Raw genomic sequence first — 23,998 nt, forward strand, 5'->3', positions numbered from 1 at the left:
AGGGGCACTTAGAGGTAGAGGAGCAGTGTGAGCAAAGCTCCAGAGACGTGAATAAGCAGGCTCTGTTAAGGAGTGTGGCCTGATCAGAAGGGAAAGGCGTGTGATGGACGGAGAGGAAGGTGAGGATGGAAAGAGATGCAGGGCCAGGTGGTAGGGAGCAACTACAGGGCCTGGTGCCCAGGAAATGCCACTTGTTGAAGGAAGGTAATGAAACAAAAGCATGATTAAGAGCCAAGAAAGAAGGCATTAATCACTTAGTTCCCTTAAGCAGGTTTTCTCCTGACAAGTTGGTCATAGACATCTTGAGGGCAGGGCTGCTGCCCAAAGCTGTGTGTGCTCCCTGTCCCGCTTCCCACTGGGGACAGGTATCCATCAAATGTTCATTAAAGCTCAGCTACATGGCTAAGCCCCTGAGGGAACTGGGGCCCTTTCCTGGGGACTGCTCTGTGGGTTCACCATAAAGCGTACGGGACAGACAGTTCAGTGTGTGGGCCAGTCCCTGATAGAAGCAGTAGATATACACTATGACACCATTGGATGGAGTCCAGTTAACCCAAGATTTTATAAGCATCGTCCCGGGAATGCTCAATACTCAGAACCCAGTGACCTCACCTTTAGGGAACAATGGGGCCTGGGCATTTCTAGGACTCCTATTGGCTGGACAGATGGGTAGATGAGCTCCCTTTCTCCAGAGGCACCGGCCAGGTACCAAGGCTGGAACTTATGGATTCCCAACGGGAGGACCTGAGCCTCCATGGTGGTAAATGCCCCTCTAATCCCTGCCCCTTGTTTTGTGCCTTTAGCTTGGGGGCATTCAGGGAACACCTTTTGCATGGATGGGGTGGTGGCTGCCTCCATGGAGGAGTGCTAAGCAGTTAGGATATGGTTTCCTCTAAGGATTCTATGGAAAACTAAGGATTCTTTGAGGGTAGAGGGGTACTATGAATACCCTAGGACCATCACAGCTGAATGGGTCAAGGGTGTGGTGGAATGGGGTGGGACACTGGTGTCCCTGTCAACTGTCAAACTTTTACTTCCTTGATGAGCCTTGCCCTTCGTGAGGCTCCCCAATCTGGTGGATTGGATGGTTCCAGGGCTGGGAACCAGAGGCTTGACTAAACCGGGGCAGGTCGTGCCCCCACCCCCAGACCTAGCATTCCTTATCTCTAGAGGGCTAAAGTGGCCTCTTAAGCTCCCTGGAAATCTAGCTTTGATAGAATAAGCGAATGATGTGGTAAGTCGATGAGGAGGGAGGGAAGGAATGAAGAGAGTGGTTAAGTGGATGGAATGGTGGATGAGTGGGTTAAAAGAGCACGGAGCTGGAGCTGTCAGCCAGTTTGCCTCTTCTTCTTTCTTATTGCCCTAGTGTGGGTCTCACTGTACTTTGGATTCCTGGGGCTGTGTTCTGTGGTAACCGGTGCGTGCATTCTCTTTCTGCACTGGAGGAAGAACTCGCGGCGGGAAAAGCGTGCCCAGGAGTGGGTGGAGGTGATGAGAGCCGCCACATTCACTTACAGCCCGCTGCTGTACTGGATTAACAAGCGAAGGCGCTATGGCATGAACGCAGCCATCAACACAGGTCCTCCCCTTCCTGTCACCAAGACGGAGACTGAGGTCCAGAATTCAGATCCTCCAGGGGAGTTGGACAGGTCTGAGAGGAGCCATGTTGTTCAAGAGAGAAGCCCCAGTGTGGAGGCTCCGGTCCTCCTGCAACCTGCATTGCAGCTGGTTCCACAGCGGGCCCTACCTTCCCCCATGCTGCGGCCCCGGACCAGCTTCCCTCTTCCGATTCCCATCTTTGAGGAGGTGCCCTTTGCCGTCTCCCTGTGTAACCTACCCCCAATGCTGAACCACTCGGTCTCCTACCCTTTGGCCACCTGTCCAGAAAGGAATGTCCACTTCCATTCCCTCCCCACACTGGCCCATGGGGACCACTGCTTCAATGCCAAGCCTTTTGCTTCAGAATTGTAGCCTCCTCTCACCGAGGGTGGAAGCTGGAGGCATTGGGGCAGAGCAGGAAATGGAGCTAAACTCAGGGAGCTGGTATTGACACAGGCCAGAGCCCATCTGGATGTTGTCACATAATGATTGATTAAAAAAAGTTCAAGGCTCCCTTGTGTCTGTTATGAGGAAGGCAAAGTCCTTCCCATTTAATGGGGACACTCTACAAACCAAACTGAGATCACTGTGTCTCTCCAACACAAATGAGAATTGGAGGGTTGGCAGTGGGAAGACACACTGAACCTGTTCTTGTGATGGGCTCAACAGTCCTCTATCCAGTATTTAAATGCAAAAACATGTGCCAGACCCTGAGCTAGGTACCCAAAGGCACTGCCCTTCTGTGGCACATTAAGCACAGCTGCCATGAGTGATAGCTGTGGAGGGTGTGTGAGCTTTGGTGATTCATAGTAGCCATGTGGCAGACAAAACATTTTGAGAGCTACGAGCCACATTGCTCCACTGGTGGAATCACATTCTTTATTAACACCTACGTGTATTGAGTTCTTATGTGGTTGTCTCTACATTACTTCTAATATAAGAACACTGCCAATTGCAGATCATGAACCTCCTCTTACAGATGAAGAGACAGTTCCCAAGGACATTTGCCATATTGTTTGTATGTTGTAGAGCAAGGTCTCAAATTTACATTTGCCTGGCATCAAAGTTCCTGATCTTCCCACCATGTACCATGATGTCTTGTTAGAAAACACTTAGCAAATGGTTTCTTGTGTGTAGGGTGCAATGAACTTGGTCCATGGATTGGCTTGGGGGAAGGGCTGGTTAGAAAACCCCCTAAAATTATACACAGAAATGTACTTTTTTTTTTTTTCTTCAAAGGGATTCATGGCTCCTCCAAAAGCTAAGATTCACTATATGGGGATATTAGTTTTTGTACTTCTGGAAACCATCCTACAAGGAGAGACAAAGATAATACTGGCTATTTGGTCCCAGTTTAGGTAAGAAAGGTCAGGTCTGCCCCAGGATATAACATTTTTCCTTTCATTTTGGAAATAAGGAAATCATCTTACTATACTTGGTAAGATGCTCAAATGAGCTAAGCTCTATGTAGTCTTCCCTGAGGGGAGAGGCCATCCAGATTATGTGTGTGTAATCCCATAATCTAGCAACCATGTAGAGCTAATTTTTCTCTGTGTGAAAAAGCCCTAACCCCTATATGACCTCTCTCTTGTAATGGATTTCAAGCCTTCTTTTTTATTTTTTAAAGGCAGTGGAAAATTTCTTGTAAACATGCTCTACTGAATCTCAAAATGTAAAACAGGCATAAGTGGCGCTTTCTGGTTGATACGGGCAGGGGCTCACTTTCCCTGTCCCCTCCCACCCTGCAGATGCCAAAGCAGCAGCCTTCTGTTCTTCAGGCCAAATCCTGCAGTTCGTCAGGCAGATGCTTCAACATTACTTTGTGCCCACCATCTGTTTAGTCCTTGCTTTCAAAAGGGAGTCCATAAAAATAGGGATCAAAGTGCGCACACACACACACACACACACACACACACACACGCAGTATTTTTCTTAGTAATCAAGGGTGGGGGAACCTTTAGTCATAAACACAGTGGGAGAAAAAGGAAATGTTTTATTTAGATAAATTAAAATGCTTGTATTACTGAGATGAAGTAGGCAAAATTTAAATCAAGTCATGGAAACCTTGAATTCACTCCCTAAACAGAACCAAGACTGCTCAGACAGAACCAAAATAGCTCCACTAAAGCAAAGTAGATTGACATTTTTTAATGTGAGAAAACAACAAGGTAGGTTAGGTTCACATAACAAACAATACATGCTCTATAAAGTCTCAGGAATACCCAAATGTGTTCTGGTTTGGATATGAAAGAAGGGACTGCGTCTAGCTGGTGTTGGTAAGCAAGCCAATGAGGTGTGTATCAAACGAAAGCTGTCACTAAAAACAACCCAACAGCAGGCCATTATGAGTATGAGCCCATCACAGTCAAAATCTTCAACTGTGACCAGCAAAACCAGCGGGGCGGGGGGGCGGGGCACCAAAGGGGTTCGGCCCAGCCACGTAAAGTGAGGAAACACTAACGGGAGGGAAAGTAGCTAGCAGTAGGTGAAGGGTGTCCACTCGACAGCTTTGCCTTTTCAGACACTTTCCTAAGTGCTAGGTCGTCCTCTGCCCATAAGACAACACTACAGTCATTCCCTAAGTTGGGTTCTCTCTTCTTTCCATTCATCTCTTTCTACAATACCTTTTTGCCTCTGATTTATAAGGAGGCCCTCTAAGTAAACATTATGCCAGAAAATACAGGGCAAAAGAAAAAAAGGACCAAGAAAGAGTGCTTTGGGTAATTTAGGAAAGCAGCAGTAGGAGCTGCCAGAGTGACAAGGTCCAAGTATTTGAAACCAAAACCAAAACCAAACTCACCATTATTACTCAATCTTACTCTCAGAGCTGAGATGTGGAAGGTGAAGCTTGATTATAGTTAAACACAATTATACGTTGGGTAAGTTAAGACAATTTACAAATAAAAATCCCAAATTAACACGGAGTAATAGGCTTATGAGGCTCTTTTCTTAAGCCAATGAGTCTGCTCAACTTAAAACAAAGGAGTTCCAGATGCCCTAGTTCTGCCTGGGAGATAGGGCACTTTCCTAGGAAGCACGAGAAGGGTATTCATAGGTCTGAGAATGTAGCAGGAATACCTCTGCCAAATTTGGGAGGGGGAGAGGACGGTACTACACACCTGCCTCAGGGATTATGCAAACCAGACAAGCTGGAGGTGAGAAGATGATAAAAGAAAACCAACTGCTCCATGGATAGCCCTCGGATACAAAAGAAAAGTACAACAAAGAGTTAAGGTGTCCTCAAAGTATCTGCCTATGAATAAGAATTTGAAAATAAAAAGGACAAGCTACATTACCCTCAAGTATATTTCATATAAATCAGTTCTCAAAAAAATACCTTCCAGGTACAGACATACTATTTAGGGTACAGTATATACAAATATAGCAGTATAATTCAATTTATTGCTAGAATGTTATTTGGTTGTTACAAAGTCCGTAAGGGTGTATACATTAGAAAAGGGGGGTGGGCATGGAAGGCAGCCAGAAGAGTAATCTTCAAGTTACCTAAAGTGCCAGGCTAATTTTATACTATATTTTAACCTTTCCAAGAAAGTGAAATAGCTCAGATGGGCAAGGGAAATGTCTGTTTTTTAAAAAGAAGCATAAGCCATAATGAGGTAAGCAGACACATTCATGGGAAAAGACTTCATCTTGCTTTAACTAAATTTTAATACTTCTGGAAAAAAAGCCCCTCAAGGTTAGCCAACATCAAGCTGAATAACATATAAAGAAAGAAAAAAACAAACAAAAACCCAACCCTTAAATAGTTAAGGGTGTTTGACTGTGTCCATGGCTAAACAGGCAACTTGGACAAAGTTAAAATGGAAATGAGCTCCACTCAAGAAGTCAGTGCCATGAAAGTGTCTCTAGTTTTTCCCTGACTTGGCTTACAGTACAGTTAAGTTTTGCAAAGTTTTTTCCTTTTGTGTTGTCCAAAGACTGCATCCGAGAACAATACAACGCACACACAGGTGACATGGAGGTATAATTCCTTCCAGTCCAGAGTCCTTTAGTACCAGGCCTACAGAAACATTTGAAGGGAAAAGAATTGCACTTGCTTATGTTAGATTTGAAAAAACTTACTACTATCACATGAAACCCAATGTTTCAGGCCTGTGTGCTTGTTTGGCATCCTCCGGACATAGCCTCGAGCTATTTCCGACCTGAAATTATAAGAAACCTAGTATGTTCACAACCTTTTTGGCCTTAGCCCACAGACAACATATTAGGTTCTTGGCTGGCCCCCAGGTAAAATCTCAAGGAGTTTCCTGGGTCAAAATTAGAGGCACAGCTCTCCTCTAAAGCCAAGGGACTTCAACCTTGCCATTCAGAATGGAGACAGTATCAAGAGGTGGAAGTCAGCTACAGCTTTAAGATAGACTGGAGTGTGTGTGTGTGGGAAGATAATCCAGCTCATTTAGGGGGAAAATGTAGCTACCCACTGGATAACTTTTTATGTTCATAAACCTTGAAATAGGCTTAAAAATGAGAAAAATCCCCAACAAGACTTCTCTGGTTCACAGGTTGGGATAAGCTAAGGTAATAGCGACACAGAGCCAGATCTTACTTTCCTGAGCCTGGAGGTGGCACTGTCCCCAGGGTTCACTCCCTAAATCTATTCCCCCAGCCACCAGGCCAAATCCCATGGCATCACCTAAAGGAGATGCCCGAAGGAGACGTTGGACATAGTTTCAGCCACTACCAGATCAGATCAGCGAGTTTTAATAACAAGTCATTTGTTCACATCCTTTTTCAAACTATGCCTCCTACTTCCCACAAAATATACACAATTCTTTCATTTTAAATATTTACAAACAGAAAAAGTCTATTAAGACATTTTCTGAGTCTGTATAAAGTGCAGCTAATTTAAGGCAAATTTATGTGAAATATAAAAAGTGGCTTATTCTCTCTATATACACATTTTCCAGTTCTAAAAGATAAGGTGGTCTCCCCTCAAAAAAAGGAAAGAGAAAGAAAGGTCTTTTTTTCTGGCAATTTTAAAATTAAGATCTTATTGGTTTCAGGAAATCATAGATTTCTGAATATCATAAGTAAAATGGTCTTCTTTTTTAAAAAAATAATTTTTATATAGCTTTTTCAAACAAGTTAAAAGGTGGCAATGTGTCTCCTACCGCAGTATGAAGGACTAGAGGACTGACGGGTAAATAAAAGTGTTGTTTTTGTTAGGTGAGTAGATATTAGGTAGTCTGGGGTATACATCATATCCCTTCCTAAATATGCCCGATGAGGCTAGACACCTAAAGCTACTCTTAGCTCCAGGAATGAGTATCTTCCATCTCCATCAGCATCAAACTCTCTCAAACGCTCTGGTTCTGGCATGGCAGAACCTAACAAGTTCCAGATTTCCTGGTAGGTCAGCTTCCCGTCCATGTTCTGGCCAGTCTTGTGGAATAAATCCTGAAGATCTGTCAAAAAGGAATTACAAAAAGCATATTATGCCTATACATACAGCTAAATTTAGTTAAAAGTTTAAAAAGTAGCCTCAACTGAATTTAAAGCACTAAAGGAAAGCTACTTTGCAGACTCTGTTTCCAAAAGGTAAAGTTTAGGATCTCACTAAATCAGAAAGACTAATTCTTGATCCTTTAAGAACGAGAGGAATACTGTATGGCATTATCTTCCCAAAATAGAAGCAGTGACAGATAATCACAGGGAAAATGAATGGACTGCCTTTCTCTCTGTCCAGGGCCTTCCTTTTAGATTTTCCAGATTTTATTCTGATGTTGAAGGGGCGAAAAGGACTGTGGAGGCCTAAAGAGCTAACTGAAAGAAGCTGAACCTGTAAAACAGACTATGGCATACTGTCTGTTAAATAGTTATCATATGACCCAGCAATTCCATTCCTAGGTATATACTCAAGAAAAAATGAAAACGTATGTTTACATAAAAACTTGTACATGAATGTTCATAGCTGCATTATTCCTAATAGCCATTATTCCTAGCCTGATGAGGCTAGACACCTAAAGGTACTCTTAACTCCACCAGTGAGTATCTTAGATCTCCGTTAGCATCAAACTCTCAAACACTGAGAGAGTTTGATGCTCTCTCAAATGTCCATCAACTGATGAATGGATACACAAAATGTGGTATATTCACACAAAGGAATATTATTCAGACATAAAAAGGAATGAAATACTGCTACATGCAACAACATGGATGAACCTTGAAAACATTATGCTCAATGAATGAGAGGAGCGTATTGAAAGACTATGCATACATAAGGCCACGTATTGTACGATTACATTATGTGAAATACCCAAAATAGGCAAATCCAAAAAGATAGTGGTTGAGGGATTAGTGGTTGCCAGGGGCTAGGAGCAAAGGGAATAGGGAATGACTATTTAATGAATACAGGGTTTCTTTTTGGGGTAAAAATGTTCTGGAATTAGGTAGTAGTGATGGTTGCACAACCTTGTGAATATACTAAAACCCACTGCATTATACATTTTAAAAGGGTGATAATATCTCACTTAAGAAAACCCAGAGGACTATATATCTCTTCAAAGTTGTGTATACTGTACATAGTGTCAGTTACTTGTGCTCATTTGTGTACACATGTGTTCTCTCTTTATTCCAGTTAAGAGAGAGCAATACCACCAGTTGATCTGTATCTTCTTTTTTATTTCTAAGATATTATTTGAGCCAACAGGATTGGAGAATTTCTCTCAGCAGTCTCTTCTGGTATTTTCTCAAGGACCCCATGAGGCACACTTAGGAGGGCCAATTAATTTACATAACATTTAAAAAGGACTTGATTTTGTCCCTACTTAGATTTAGTCTCTAATACTAGAAGATAATCAAGAAGGCTTATATTTCTTTAAAAATCTTCCTAAATTCCTTTCCTTTCTTCATTCAACTTTACTTAGATTGAATTGGCCTGCTATTAGAAGAGTGGAAATGGTCTGAAGGGAGGGGAAACCGTTGCAGTGCAAGGTCCAGTCTATTAATGGTTTTGTAGACAACCTTATGAATAAGGCCCTACTTTCACTCCTAAGATAGCCTCAGCAAAGTAGCTAAATAAAGTCTCAAAAGCTCGCTGAAAGCCAGAAAAGCAGGTGGGACATTTGTTCCCAATGCCTGCCACCAAGTGGCTAGCTGGAAAATATGTTTTGTGTGTGTGCATACAGGGAATGAGTTTATAAAATGTGCTCTGCACTTGGCAGCAGTATTCAAATAAAAATCTGATTGCTGCTTCACGTCATTTCAAAAGTGTAGTCATTCAAAAATGTGTAAGGCCTATGTTAGGGATTGAAGTACAAACAGTAAGATGGCTATTTCTCAAACTGCTCTAACAGCCTTTCCTCTCATCAATTCTTGATGCAATAATGGGGAGTGGGAAGAGGCAACCTGTGCTGTCAATAAACGTAACTTAACACTCTCTTGTCTCCCCAGAAAACAGAAAGAAAAAAATTGGGGATGGGAACAAAATAATTGCATTTAAATGGCAATGTAAATGTAAGTCTTCTATACGTTAAGCATTAATTGTAGCCTGTATATAACTCATTCACTTAACAAATATTCATGTGTACCAGTCACTATGCTAGGGGCTGGGGGTGAAGTTAGTTTATCTGCCCAGGAAATTACAATAGACTGACATGTGCTAAACAGAAGCAAACAAAGTATTGTAAGAGGTCATACATGGGGGGCCTAATCCAGTCCTGTGACGTAAGGGAATCTTTCCTGGTCGGATGGTACCTAAGCTGAGGTAAAGAGCCAGGCAAAGGTAGGAGGACAGGAGTGGGGTGATTTTCTAGGCAGTTAGCAAATGCAAAATCTGGAGACCCAAATATCACAATGAGGGATAGAATTCACACTATAGGAAGCAAGGCAAACACACTTTTCTGTGAATCATATCTTTCCTGCCAATGTTTATCTTGCTGATTTTCAGACCAAAGGAGGCCTCATTTTTGGAGGGCTCTGACAAACAGGGTCAACATTTACTTTTATTTTGCTAATCTCACAGTATTATGTTTGCTTATTTGCCTTCTCCATTAGACTGTTTTATCTGTGAGGGAAGTGAGACCGTATTTATACTATATTCTTACTGCTTAGCACTGGGTCTAATTAGGCACTCACTGAATGAATGAAAACTGTAAAAAACATTAATAGAGAGATAATATAGTGCATTGGTTAAGAGTGCAAACTTTGGCATCAGACTGCCTTGGTATGAATTTTGCCTCAACCAATTAATTTGCTGTGTGGACTTAGGCAGTTTCCCTATCAGTAAAATGGGTATAATACATGAATACTTGTGCTCCCAGGATTGTTAATCAGGATTATATAATACATATCAAGTATTTGGCCTACAGGAAGTATACTCAATCCATGTTAAATAAATTAATAATTATAATTTTGAACATTTCCCCAATTATTCCAATGGTATAAAAATTTACCTCCGATGTTAGAAATTCCTGGTAGGGAGATAGGTCTTAGCTGGGTGGCTTTCTCAATGTGGTCTCCAAGAGACGGTGGAAATTTTGGCAATGCTGATGGCTTTGATGTGAAACTCTGTACTTGCTCTGTAACAAACACATATGATTTTAGTATTATCAAATCTGATACCAAATTAAACCAGTATTGAAGGTCACCTTTTAGGACAATTGCATGTATATTTAATTTAAGAGAAATAGCTCAGAATTAAGTAGCATAGTGGCTAAGTGAAGTAAAAGGCATGGATCAAATATGATTTGCGGGTAAATGGTGATCAATCAGTATTATATAACATTAAGGTTCGAAGCTGTGGTCTCACTGGAGATCTTATAATACAAGACAGCATTATGTTAGGTTGGTGCAAAAGTAATTGCGGTTTTTGCAATTATTTTTAACCTTTTAAACTGCAATGACTTTTGCACCAACCAAATACACATTTAGATGTTAAGAGTTTAAGCTACAACTGAGAACAGCACTGTATATCTGATATCCTAGGAACTGTGCTATAAGCCTGATATGGGGGCATGTGCCACCAGACCAGCTGGTGCTGAAAGTGCTACCATATGATTACGGAGCTCAATGCTTCCCACTGTAATCGGTCTCCCACCCAAAAAATAAGAGAGGTTGTATTGTTTTCCCTCAAATGAAAAATACTTGTGAGGGTTAGGAGTCAAAGCCTACATCGTCCAATGCCTTGCTTACATCCGTGTAGAGCTTAAACCAGTGGAATTTGATGCATCTGCCAATACTGACGAGGTATGTCCCTACCTAAAGACAAAGGCCTTTCCAACCGAATGATCCCACTATTCGTTAATTTTTCAGAAGGACTAATATTTATTTTTAAGTAAATTTTATGCACTTATAGAAATAGAAAAGACCTCCATAAACATTCAGTTGGTTTAATACATGCTACGACAGTAACGTTTTTTTGCCTATAATTGGATGCAGACAGCATGGAGAAGTCTATTTCCAGCCAAACATTACCCCTTCGTCCCTTAATAGAGTGGAGTACAAATCATGTACCAAATGGGCTTTTTCTAAATGAAAGCAAAGTGTATCAGCTTCATCTCGGTGCACTCAGGCATCATTCACTTGGTTCGATCAGTCCTGCCGGAACACCTTTCCACTCCCTGTGTGGGAGGCAAGCTGCCCAAGCCTGCGTGAAATATTCAGAAGCCAGCCCTGAATATCTCACCTTCATGGGCGGTCTCTGGAGGCCTGTTGCTCTCAGGTTTGTTTGTGAGAGCACTGATGAGCTGCAGTTTCTCTCTTAGCTTGGATACCTGAGCATCTGAACTATCTTCTTTCTGCCCAAAACAAAGATCACAGAAGGTTTAAGGTGGAAGTAGGACAAGACCTCTTTTGATTCTTCTTATAGTCCCAGAGCCTATTTAGCACATAGTGCTTGACCCCCCAGTAGGTTCCCTATAAATATAGGCAATGAAGGAATGAATCAACAAATACCAGAGATATCTTTGGTACCTAGTGTTGATGAGGGCCTAGCTGGATTTGAGCCTAGACCATTAAGGGAACATTATGCTACAGATGATCTGAATCACTGTGAACATTTGGCTGATGGGGGAAGGCATGCATGTGTCAGCAGTAAAAGAAATGTACCCTTGCTCAGGTGCCTCTGTGACACCCATTTCCTAAATGAGTAGGATATTGTTTTCTAGAAACTATTTCACATTAACTACATAATTTTCCCGAGAATCTTACTTTACTTTGTGACTGGACCACTTTAGGCAGAGTTTTATGCTCTTATCACCTTAAAAAAAAAAGCAACCAAACCACAAATATTCCCCTGATCTTCCTTCTCTTTCCCCAGTGGTGATGATTCAACTGGTGGCAAGAACTGTCCGGAACATGAAGAAGCTGTAATATTTCTAATTCAAAGTTTTATTTATATCTTTTTAAAAAGCTTCCCTGTGCCCATTTCCTGCCTCATTCCCAGGATGATCTACAGTAGCATATTAAAAATACATTTAATTATAAAAAGAGAGAAGTCTGGTTTCTATGAAGCCAGTTTCTAACTGCTTAGGCTAAAATAAAAGATCCTGACCCTATGTTTAATTAGAACGTCAACGCATCACGTTTCTCTTATTCAATATATATTTGCTTATTTCTCTCCTGTCTTTATTTCTACCCTAATAGTTATCATACAGTAGATCACTCCAGGTTTATTTAGGGAGTTAATATATGTAACTAAAAGTAGGTCCTAAACGCTTGAAGAATTTATGGTAAGGAGCAATTCTATCTAGTTAGCATGCTTAGATGAGACAGCTCAAAGATGACAGTTAAAAAACACAAAGGGTCTAAAAGACAAGAAATTTAGGCATAAATGTGTGTTAGCTGTATTTTGTTCTGATATTTACTGTTAAAAAATGTGAACTGTTACTGAAATCACTACTACTTTCCAAAAGTAACCACCTTTTATTTTTTGTGTTCAACATTTATATCTGGCTCTTGTATTTTCTTGTCATGGTCTAGGCGAGGTTTTTCTAAAAAAGTTTTTCTTTGCAGAAACAGAAAACTCAGTAAGAACTCAGCTTACAGAACATTAAAATTTTAATACATGTGATTTTTATCTAGACAGTACAAAACTGGGTACAAAACTGGTCAGGAAAAAAATTATAGATGGAAAGTATTACACTGAAAACTGCCTGTACTATGGTTCATTTCTGAGTTCATTGCCTCTGAACCTCATATCCTCTGAACTGCAATATGCATTTGAGATGGTATTTCAGCCACTCAGTCACAATTTTCCTGGATTTTCCTTCAGCTTAGCTTGCGTCTTATAATATTAAACAATACTCTAATCACAGAGAATATTGCAAACAAGCTTTCTTTCCTGGGATATCAGAGCATATCACAGATTGCTTGTCTTATCTTAATATGTCTGGGATGAACAAAAACAAGGGAAAGGTACAAGGTGAAGGGAATTGGCTATGTAGTTCTGAGATGGCAATCTAAACATAAGAAATAATTTTTAGGTTAGACACCATTTTTAGATTATTCAAGCCTCCATTTCCCATCATTAGTACAAATAACTTATTGTCTTAGCTTAAAAGTCATGGCCTTCGGGAAGCCTTTCTGATCCGTTAACGCCCTCATCATACCCTATACTTTTCCTCTGTAGTATTTATCATACTCATGATTAATTACCTGTTCAATTATGTGTTCATTTTCTGACTGATGGACGTTGAGCTCCACCATAATAGGGGTCACATGTCTATTCTGCTCACTGTGCTCACCCTAGCTCCTAGCAAAGTGCTTGGCACAGGGTACATGCCTAATAAAGTATTCTCTTATTCAATATATAATACTAATTTACTAATTACTTGTCTTGAAGTTTCAGCAAATGAGACCAAAGTGCTCCTTTTGAGAAAGAAGCAGTAGCTCAAAAACACAAAGATGCACTTATTTTTACTTCAGAGTAAGCCTCCTCTTATTCACCTTTATGTTTTGAGTTTTTCCTGTATCTGTTCTGTTGGTCACCTGATGCAAAGATTCTCTCTTCAGAGTGGCAGCTCTATCACCCATCTTAAGGGGTAAAAAGAACAACAAGAGAAGATTAAAGGCAAACATTAAAACTTAAACAACATCTGGCACTTTTTAAACAAATTGGTCAAACTTATTTAAAGGGTCTCAGAACACTTTCAACAGAAATACTAGTAGGAGAATGAGAGAATCTGAGAGGGAGAAAAGGCCACCGAGATACAAGCTGAAAATGGTGCTTCGTCTAGTTGCTTCATTCACAAACTTTAAAACTTTGAAGTATTAAAAGTGAGAAAGAACTTTTACTCAGAACTATGCTAGGTATGATGCTGCTGGAAGAAATAGTAAGACAGATGGTACTATTACCAATTTTCTCTTCTGGAGAAAAATTAAGTGGGGAGGAGAGGGATAGTATGGGGAGTGTGTGGTGGTAAGTTTTCACAATAAATCTTGAAAACCTTCAAAGCCTAATACTCATCAAATCATCCAAAATTTCTAGCCCTCTTGCTTACTTTAGCTAAGTTCAAAAGGTCTTTTCGAAATAAGGTTCCTTTAATCTTTGTGGCTCTGTAGTCAATTACACACCCTTGTAAAGCAGGAGGAGACACAGGTCTTACTCCAGCCTCATAGCCAAATTGAGGCAACCTGCCAAGGCTCCAATGTGGCAAGGGCAGTTCAAACGCTCCTTTCTACCTTGTTTCCCCGAAAATAAGACCTAGCCAGACAATTAGCTCTAATGTGCCTTTTGGAACAAAAATTAACATAAGACCCGGTCTCAGTTCACTATAAGTAAAATTAAGTATACTATATTTTACTTATAGTAAAAGACTGGGTCTAATAATATAATATAATTAATATAACATAACATAACACAATACAATACTGGGTCTTTTATTAATTTTTGCTCCAAAAGACACATTAGAGCGGATTGTCCAGCTAGGTCTTATTTTCGGGGAAACAGGGTATGTGCCAGAGTTCAACTTTATTTGTAGGCTTGCTTCTAGCTTTTGTGGTTCCTGGAATTTACAGTACAATTTCCTGTAGTTTGTTTCCATTTCTTTATACATGCCTGTGTCTTTGCTGTATGAAATCTTTAAGTGTGGGACTTGCAGCTATTAAAGAATAATCCATATCAACCCCAGCACAAGGTATATGTGAAAGGTAATTAAAGAAACATTTTATTCATAGTAACATGAAAACCAGTAAACCACATGGTCTGCCAGCATTGATAACTTAATAGGTCATTCAGTTTCCTCATGTAAAATGAGAGGATGGACTCAATGATCTCTTAAGTTGAAGATTGGTCAGATCTATTTTAAATGGCTTTCCTGACCTTATATGCAAAAGGATCCCCCTAATATGCAGATGAAGCAGGATAAATCTAAAAGCCATGTTCAGGCTTAACAAAATGGCAAAAGATTCTTTAGTTCTTGTCACTGTCATTGCTCCCACCCATAACAACTTAAAAAGATCAAGAAGACCTCACTTGGAAATATATGCTAGAGCTTCCCTACCAGATGGTAACATAATATGAGGCTTGTCATCTCTGCCAGCAACTTGTGGTGAGGCCTGGGCAAGCAACTGAACCTCTCTACATTTCCCTTCCAAATCAGGACCAACACTGTCTGTGCCATTTACATCACAGAGCTAGTGTAAGGATTAGAAGAGGCACGGATTAAGCACAATATAAATGTGCAGCCTCTCAGATATGCCAGAAGACTACCTGAAAAGGTGGTGGAATGTCATCCATGCATAGACAAAACACGCCACAAACACAGAACACATCACAAAAGATCTGAAAAGGCTTACCATGCTAAAGGACACCTTTGCTTGCTTTTCTACCTTGCTCATAGCAACCAGATCTCTTTGTACCAAGTTGACTCTCTGGGTAAGATTACTGACTGTCTCATTCATCCCCTTGAGTCTAAGATCATTCTCTCTGGTACCCCACTAGCGCACTGTCTACCTCCTCTAAAGAGTTGTGAAGGTACAGGATATCCTGGAGTGGAAATAAATCAAGTTGGAATGCAGCTCAAGATGTATACTAGACAAGCAAGCCAGCAGCGCTGAACAACCATTATTATGTCAAGTTACTGAAGTAAACTCCTTTTCCTCGTTTAGACCATCGATCGTCTGTCTCTGCTTTGTCCCTCCACTTTAAATCGTTCCCAGTTCATTCCCTCTGAAATTGTTTGGCCTCAGCTAGACAGGAGGGGGAAAGAAGGAAGAGAACTACCTACATGATTCACTTTCTGGTCCCAGGAAGCTGAGAGCTTGGGAATTGATTTCCCAATGTTTACCTCCCCTGCTGGCGGGAAAGCTTGCTGGGTTATTAACTGAAATGTCCATTACCCTAATTTGTCAGAACAAAACTACCTTAGGAACAATACCAATTACTGAAATTGGATCATGTAGCAAAACTATAACAAGTAGTGCATTATTTAGTACAAGATTCAATTATTTTTATTGACATCCTTTAGTTACTGATTACTACTTAAATAAAAATGATGACAATAGGTTTTAAAGGGCATTAAACTCAGGACAGAAATTCTTCTTAATGAAGATTGCCTTTACTCTCTCTTCAATGTTTCTCTGAACTCAATATCCTTTTTCTTCCTCTTGTCTTTAGTCTTTAGAGAATCTTGATTTTCAATGATATGCTTTCTAACAATCTTAGAATGTACTGTGGCTCAAAATAACCATCACTCTGAATTAATCTGCTGTCCATCCATCTTTAACTAGCCCAGATTGCTATTTTTCATAAAGAGTTTCAGGATAATCTGGTCATTCTATGTGTTTCAAGGTGTGAAAAGGAATTAACTCCACTTATTGACATGTAGGGAAAAAAAGCAGAGTGCTAAAGAAGAGATAAAGACAGCATCTTGGATCCCTAAGATGGCATCACACATCGCTCTCTGCTCAGCCCTCAGGCAGGCAAATATATACATGAGATGACTGCTGAGGCACCACAATCCTGAACTTAAAGTACTCAGGCTGCTTCCAGAGTCCACTGTGGTCACAAGGAGTTAAGCCAGAGACAAAAGTACCTGTTTCAAATTCTCATTGCGGGTTTTATTGTCAAGTTCTGATGGAGCTGAAGGTGATGGAATGACCTGGTTGCTTCCACTGGTCTCCTTTAAGGCGTGCTGATTCTGTTAATAGGAATGGAGATTAGTAAAGGCATGTAATTACTGGGTCCACTTAACCATTCGGGGTAGTCCCAGAACGTTCTAGCTTTTTGCAGGGGGCATCCATAGATTAATCAATATTGCCTGGGAACCTATAGTGTGCCAGCCCTGTGCTAGGCCCCAAGGGCACCAGGTACTTCTGGGGATGCCCAGCCTAAGGCAGGGACTGGACGAGCACTACCTGGGAACCGAGATCTACCTAGTGTTTGTTTCTGTCTCTGAATAGAATGAATTCCCTAGAAGCCAGTCCTCCTCTTCTCATTACTTCCACTCCCAGAGCAACTACAGAATCACTGTAACATCCCAGGGACCAACTCAGTCTGAACCTGGTTAATGTCATCATTTCCCCATGGATAAAGAGGTTTGGATGTTCAAAGAATAGCCAGTCATGCAATTACTGGCTGTGGGCATTGAGTAAACCACTCATGCACATTTGTAGTTTTTCAGTTTTAACAGCACATGCTAAGACTTATGTTTGACTTCCTTTCCCATCCTCTCCGCACTGCTCAAGTCTCTCTCTGCAGAGACTGAAGTATAACATGTTTACCTATACTTTTTCCCCTCTAATGGAAAAAGTCTGTATGGCTTAATCTTTCAGAGCCCATTACTATGACTTATTCAGTATAAAGTGTGCCAGTTAGAAGGATTACCTTTGGCAACCATGGAAGTTTAAAAAAGGCAGATTTAATTGTAAGAAAAGGCAACTAGCGAAAATAGTTTCCCTGGAAAGCTGAAAGCCTAGACATTTATCAACTTTCCTTTTATAAGAAACAAAAGGCAACAATAAAGAGAAAAGAAGGGGGCGGAGAACCTCACAGTTCTATAAAGCATGAATTTTTGAGTTAAGAAAAAGTATTTTAGAAAATATTTAATAATAATAATAAAAGAATTGTTGAGTTAGAGAGGTCTTTATTACTATGGATCACACACTCAGTGGCAGAGCTGGAACTAGAATCCAGGGTGTCTGCACACAGAGATCAATACTTTTACCCCAGGTGAACCCCAGTAAATAACAGTGAGAAGTACTTGTTCTAAAGAATGAACAAGGGTTTCTGAAGAAATCCTCTGTTAGAGCTCTATTATAGCCCAGGTGTCCTTAGTACAAACTTCCCAGTTTAAACTTGAAACTCCGAAGCCTGAAAAGAGCGTGGGGGGCAGACCTAGAAATGAGTAGAGAAGCTAGGGAACTTTTGTTTGCTTTGAACAGTCCTGATTTCACGTACATATAACTCATCTTCCCAGCTCGACAGCAGAGGCTGTGCCATCCTTTTCACCCTTCATAAATCCTTCATGGAGCTGAGCACCCATCGGGAGACGAATGCAGGTCCCTGCGTGACTGCAGACAGCTTATACCTGCACAGCACTGAGACATTTGAAAACAATTCCTGAGCACCGCAGGGGTTTGCTTCTGCCTCAGTTATCTGCTGCTGCATAACAAATGATCCCAAAACTTTTGTGGCTTAGAACAGCAGCAATCTATTATTTTTCAGGATTCTGTGGCTTGACTGGGCTCAGCGGGCGTGGGGGTACTCTGTTCCACATGGTGTAGGCAGAGGTCACATATACAACTGCATTCAACTGGGAGCCTGGCTAGAGCGGGAACATCCAAGACGAACTTTCATCCTCTAGAACTGCTCTTCACTTAGCCTTTCATCATTCCAGTCTGACCACCCTGACAAATTCCTGACCCAAGAATAGTGAGAAATAATAACGTGTTGTTTTCAGCCATTAAGTTTGGGATGATTTGTTATGTAGCTATAGAAAACTTTGCCACTTCTCTTTCCTGCTTTTCCATTTTTTTCCTACCCATTCTACCTGCAGAAACTGTGTCTTACCTCTGTGTCTCCTATAGCACATTTGCAAAAGACTCAGCTCTTAATTCTATCCACCTTAACTGCTTAATTTACATTGTAGAAAAATCAATAAACATTGCTTCTTTTGTCTTTTTAAAAGGTGCATGGTAGGATCTGTCTGGACCAATGGAAAGTGCATATCATTATTACACAGGAAAGGGTTTGCGGCAGTATGCTGACTTTCTGTAGCATTTACAGATTTCCTTACCATATCACTCTGTAGTTGTAGTAACTCCACAGCTTTCTTATGTTCATCCACAGTTTTCTGTATTGCCTCAACAGCAAGATGGACACTGTTTAAAGTATTGCCAATGGAAGCTACGCTCTGAACAGAAACATGTGGTAAGGTTAGTGTTTTTTTCCTTTAAAAAAATTTAATAGTTTTAAGATATAACTGATACACAATAAACTGCACATGTCAAAATGTATAACTTGGTAAGTTTCGACATACATATGCTTGTGAAACCATCACCACAATCAAGATAATAAACATCTATCATCCCCAGGTTTCCTCATGCCCCTTTCTAATTCTTCTTTCCCTGTCCCCAGGCAATCATTGATCCACTTTCTGTCACTATATATCAGTTTGCATTTTCTAGAAAATATTATATAAATAGAACCAGTGAGTAAGTATGTTTTTTTTTTGTTGTTTTTTTTTGGTATAGCTTCTTTCACTCAGTTTAATTATTCTGAAATTTACCCATGTTGTAGGCTCTCAGTATGTAGCTAAGAAGCATTCCATTGTATGGTTACATCAGTTTATTCACCTGTTGATGGACACCTAGATTGTTTTCAGTATTTGACAATTACAAATAACGCTGCTATGAACCTTCATGTATGTGTCTTTATGTGGGCATATGCTTTAATTTCCCTTCACCATATGCTTTCTCATCATCACAATACCTAGAAGGTAAATGGCTGATCATATGATAGACACATGCTTAACTTTTAAAAAAATGCCAAACTGTGTTCTAAAATGGCTATACCATTTTATATTCCCATTAGCAGTGTATGAGAATTTCAGTTACTCCATGTTCTCATCAATACCTGTACCCCCCGTCTTTTCAATTTTAGCCATTCTTGTTGGAGTATAGTGGTGTATCATTGTGGATTTCATTTTACATTAAACACTGACCTAATGCAGGCCAGTGTTTTTTAAGTATTCCAAAAAGCTTCAAACTACGAATTTCATGTAGCTTACACTGACAAAATTAACAGGAAACTATACATATGTGTATGTATAAAACAAGCAATTTTCCAAATTTAAAGGGCTTTTCCTAGAGGAAAATCAAATCTTTCCTTAAAAAAAGATACTAGTTTATAAATTTGGGACCCACAGATAAGGTTCTCCCACAAACTGCCTCTACCAAGCCCTGCTACAGGCAGCCCGATGGCCAGAGCTACCACTTTATTTTTATTTTATTTTTTTTTTAAGTGTGTTTTTCCAGGACCCATCAGCTCCAAGCCAAGTAGTTGTTTCAATCTAGTTGTGAAGGGCGCAGCTCACAGTGGCTCATGAGGGGACCGAACCGGCAATGTTGATGTTGAGAACACCACACTCTAACCAACTGAGCTAACTGACCACGCCCAGAGCTACCACTTTAGACTGCCACTGAGTCAGGATCAAACGATGGCTTTTGAGTAAAAATGGATGGAACCATTTTTGGCTTTGGGAAAACAAGCATTGCAGAAGTGAAGGGAAAATTCCACTTGGCAGCATTTGTCCTTTATCTACTTTTGAATCTCATCAGTAACTACTAAGGAGAGTTAGATATGAATAGTAGCTTACTTTGCTTTCATTAGGCCTAAGGAGCCCAAGTGGACTGGGGACTTAGCAATATGATTCAGAAACCATCTTTTTAAAAAGGCCTACCCTAAGGGAACATCCCAAAGAGTGTTACTATTTGGTGGGTGTTGGTCTTTTATTAAGACACACTGACAATTTTATAGTGTCAAATTAGAATTTTAAACCAAGGTCTTGTTTATTATACCGATAGTCAAAAATCCAAGAGAAGAGATAACATTTAAAATTTTTTTACATGAGTACATTGAAGTTAGTTATTTGAGATGAACCACCACTTCAAAACTGAGCCACTTATAATAAAAGTAGTGCCTGACATAATAAAGGCATTGATTTGCAAAGAGACAACACACTGGGTAGACGTCTCTAAGCTGGGATGTTATCTGTGCAATCTGTTTTGTTACAGAAGCTACAGGCATTGAAAGATACCTAGTGTTAGAGAATCCTCACTGGCTGGATGCATGAGCCCATGAGGACGCAAGAAGACAGTAAGCTCTTGTTTAAGATTTTTTTTAAGGAAGCAGCTGACAGAGCCACGTGGACTCTAGAGCAAACTCCTGAAACTAGTATCTTCACCAACTGCAAAGTGCTGGCACATACTGGAGGAAGCGCCACAGATGTTTATTGAATTAACGAATGCAAGACGTTTCTTTTTTTAATGCAAGACTGCTGGCGTTGCTTCTGTAAGAACAGTGGCAAGAATCTGATCTCATCAGGTTGCCCCTACTTTTTTTAAAAAAGTTGTAAGCACATGACCATACTGGACAAAGAGCAAGCTATGGAAACTGAGCACACACAGGTGGTGTGGCTATAAAATAGCAACTTTCATTTCTGCAATGGCTTAGGAAGTTCTCACTCCTTTGTGGAAATAATTTACATATTTATAGAACCTGGCATATAATCAAATCAAACTTATCACACACTAACTTTTAAAAGTCAAAGACCCTAGATTTGATACCCATCGTTTGGGGTGCCTTTGCTCCAGAATCCCTTCTTCTATTTCCTGCTACAGGGGCTGATGTTGCTTGTGTTCCAAGTAGGCACATATGTTAACATAAGAGTCCCAGCAGAGCAATCCTGTGACTTGGAGAGCCAAATAAGAAGGTGTGAACCCACGTAAATCAGAGCTAAAGTCACCTATTGCAAAGGCTGAACTAGACCAAACAGAGATGTTGTGAACACTTTAGCACATGGTGATACACTCTATTACTGCCCTCCTGGAACAGCTGATTTCAAATGCCAGACTTTCAAAGAAAACTTGTAAGAAGCAGTAGGTTAATCTCAGTGTCCATACATAGCACTTACCTTCTGAAGTCCCTCTACAGTGGCAGGCAAGCTAATTAAGTCTGCTGCTGACTTAACATTGGCTCTGAGGTGGTTTACTGCAGAATTCAACAGAGAAATCTGAAAGGAAAAGAGAAACAATGAAAACAGAATCTACGCAGTGAATGCTTCCTTCACAAACTCAGTTAATGTTGATGTCAAGGTACCCTTGGATTTCATGTGTTTCTGTGATCCAGACATTATGCCCTGTTCAGCTCACAGGAAGAGGAACTACAGTTATAGTACCGTGAACAGACTTGGGAGGCATCAATAATACCCCTACTTTCCCTGCCAAATTTAAACACTAGAGCCAAAGAGAGAAAGGCAAGTATTTATTCTTTATCCCATTCCTGGCAACTACAAGATCCAAAAATCTTAAATTACCCAAAAGATGATTACAACAGTGACTACAACACAATCCTTCAACAACTGGACAGAAAGAAAGCCAATAATCAAAGACGCCTGAAAGATTTCATTTTTGTAAAAAAAGAATAAATAACACCTCAGTTATTTACTGAACTTTTGTTCCTGCCCAAGTGGGAACATATATTATAAAGTAAAAGCCCATCATCACAAAATACAGTCTACAAGAATGGTACCCTGACAACTTGAACAGCACTTTCAACTACTTGGAGATTTAGTTTTGGTTTAATAATGTGATTAATATTTCAAACTCAATAGCTCAACCAAAGTACTACTTTGTACCCTGAAGGGGCTCAATAAATACCCACTGACTCGCTGACTGATGCACTGAATGTATTAAAATAGGAATGAATCAAAATAAAATGCGTCTTCTCTTCTGCTATTTAAGGGTAGAATTCTAAATAGCTGGACTTCTCTCTTGAATAGGGACTAGGGGGACCTGTATAATACTCAAACTTCAGGCTGCAGAGATCATATTCTAACAACCTTTCACTGTGGCTTAAAACATTCTTGAAAGATTCTTAGTTCCATACAGCTTTCCTATCCCAAATTCCAGGATGAGGACACAGATCCCCCATAGCAATCATAGTGAGTGGCCTCAAAGAGTGACCACTAGTTTCTGGGCATTTGTTACACACCTAACACTGTGGTAGGCGCCAGACAGATACACATAAAACAAAGTAAACATGATCCCCTATTCTTTCCTTCAACAAAAGTTGGGCACCTTCTCCGTGCCAGGCACTGCTGCAGGCACTATGGAGACAGTGGCAAGCATGACCAGGAGGTTTTGCTCTCATGGAGCTTACACTGTAGGAAAAGGTAAGAGAAAAACAAAGAAGAAAATTATCAGATAATAGTAAGTACTATGCCAAGAATTGAAGCAGAGCTCCTGGAGGGAGCAGCAGTGTGCTCTGACAAAGGGGGTCCAATGAGGAGTCTGGGAACTTGGGAACTCAGGTTCACTTCTCCCTTTTCGTTTAGGAGGAAATGTTCAAGGGCATCAGACCATTTTTCATTCATTACTGCAAAAAATATTTATGAAGCCCTATTTTGTATCAGTGATGAACACAAGTGTCACTGATCTTTTGAAGTTTACATTTTAGTGCAAGGAGACAATTTTATATAAGAAAAATATCAGATAGGGGGATGTGTCAGAAGAAAATTAAAGTAAGGTAACTTGGTGAGTGATTTGACTGGGTAACCACTTTAGATTGGATGGTCAGAGAAGGCCTCTACAAGGAGATGAAATTTAAACAGATCTAAATAATAAGAAGGAATTAATCAAAGATTGAATGAAATACATTTCAGGGCAGAGGGAAATGCTAGGGTAAAGGCCCTAGTGCAGGGAAAGGCTTGGCATATCCGAAAAATAGAAAGAAGGCTGGTGACAGGAGCATATAATATGAGTGAGGAAGGGAAAGGAAGTACTGGGGAGAGAGGGAGGGAGGTGGATAGAGGTAGGTGGGTAACATTAAAGAAACAATTAAGTACTAAATATGATACTCAAAGTTCTGAGAAAAGAATATCAGTGCAGGCGAATGGGACAGGCTTCACTGAAGGACTCAAATTAGCCTCTGATGGAGAGGTAAGAGTTTTATTTATAAAAATAAAACAGGTATTCTTTCTAGGTTAGAATGGTGAGTGTGGCATTGGGTAACAGGTAGGAAGCAACAGCATGAATAGACCCAGGGATACTTTTTCTGCATGGCACTTCTCAAAGTGGCAATGATTTATCTGTTTGTATGATTGTTTGATTAAGTTTCTCAAGAACAGTAATGACCTCACAAATAGCCACTGTGGCTGGTTGCCAGCTACCATTTCACCCCAAACCAGAGGAGCAGCTGGAAGCCAGTGCAGGCAGG

General features: G+C 40.4%; 2 protein-coding genes across 3 annotated transcripts in view; one reads left to right on the forward strand and one right to left on the reverse strand.

The window, feature by feature from the left end:
- Window positions 1–723: 723 nt before the first annotated feature.
- TEX38 (testis expressed 38) lies at window positions 724–1,971 on the forward strand. The gene is made up of 2 exons (XM_033113269.1): window positions 724–760; window positions 1,367–1,971. The coding sequence occupies exons 1-2, from the start codon at window positions 724–726 to the stop codon at window positions 1,969–1,971; spliced, it is 642 nt and encodes a 213-aa protein (XP_032969160.1).
- A 1,761-nt stretch (window positions 1,972–3,732) lies between these two features.
- EFCAB14 (EF-hand calcium binding domain 14) overlaps window positions 3,733–23,998 on the reverse strand; it is a 33,061-nt gene continuing 12,795 nt past the window's right edge. Inside the window, exons 4-10 of one of the 2 annotated variants that reach the window (XM_033113917.1) lie at window positions 21,696–21,794; window positions 18,798–18,914; window positions 16,596–16,700; window positions 13,507–13,593; window positions 11,246–11,357; window positions 10,014–10,139; window positions 3,733–7,025 (exon numbers count right to left, since the gene is read on the reverse strand). In XM_033113917.1, the coding sequence (XP_032969808.1) occupies window positions 6,850–7,025; window positions 10,014–10,139; window positions 11,246–11,357; window positions 13,507–13,593; window positions 16,596–16,700; window positions 18,798–18,914; window positions 21,696–21,794 (822 nt within the window). In that variant the 3' untranslated portion in view covers window positions 3,733–6,849. The remainder of the gene's footprint in view (window positions 7,026–10,013; window positions 10,140–11,245; window positions 11,358–13,506; window positions 13,594–16,595; window positions 16,701–18,797; window positions 18,915–21,695; window positions 21,795–23,998) is intronic. The other variant, XM_033113918.1, reaches the window with a different exon arrangement.

This window comes from Rhinolophus ferrumequinum, chromosome 9, assembly GCF_004115265.2.
Source record: "Rhinolophus ferrumequinum isolate MPI-CBG mRhiFer1 chromosome 9, mRhiFer1_v1.p, whole genome shotgun sequence".
NCBI lineage: Eukaryota > Metazoa > Chordata > Mammalia > Chiroptera > Rhinolophidae > Rhinolophus > Rhinolophus ferrumequinum.

Coding starts and splice junctions, on each gene's coding strand:
- TEX38 (XM_033113269.1), top strand. CDS start 724: ATGGATTCCCAACGGGAGGACCTGAGCCTCCATGGTG. Junction 761..1,366: donor GGACCTGAGCCTCCATGGTG/GTAAATGCCCCT, acceptor TTATTGCCCTAG/TGTGGGTCTCACTGTACTTT.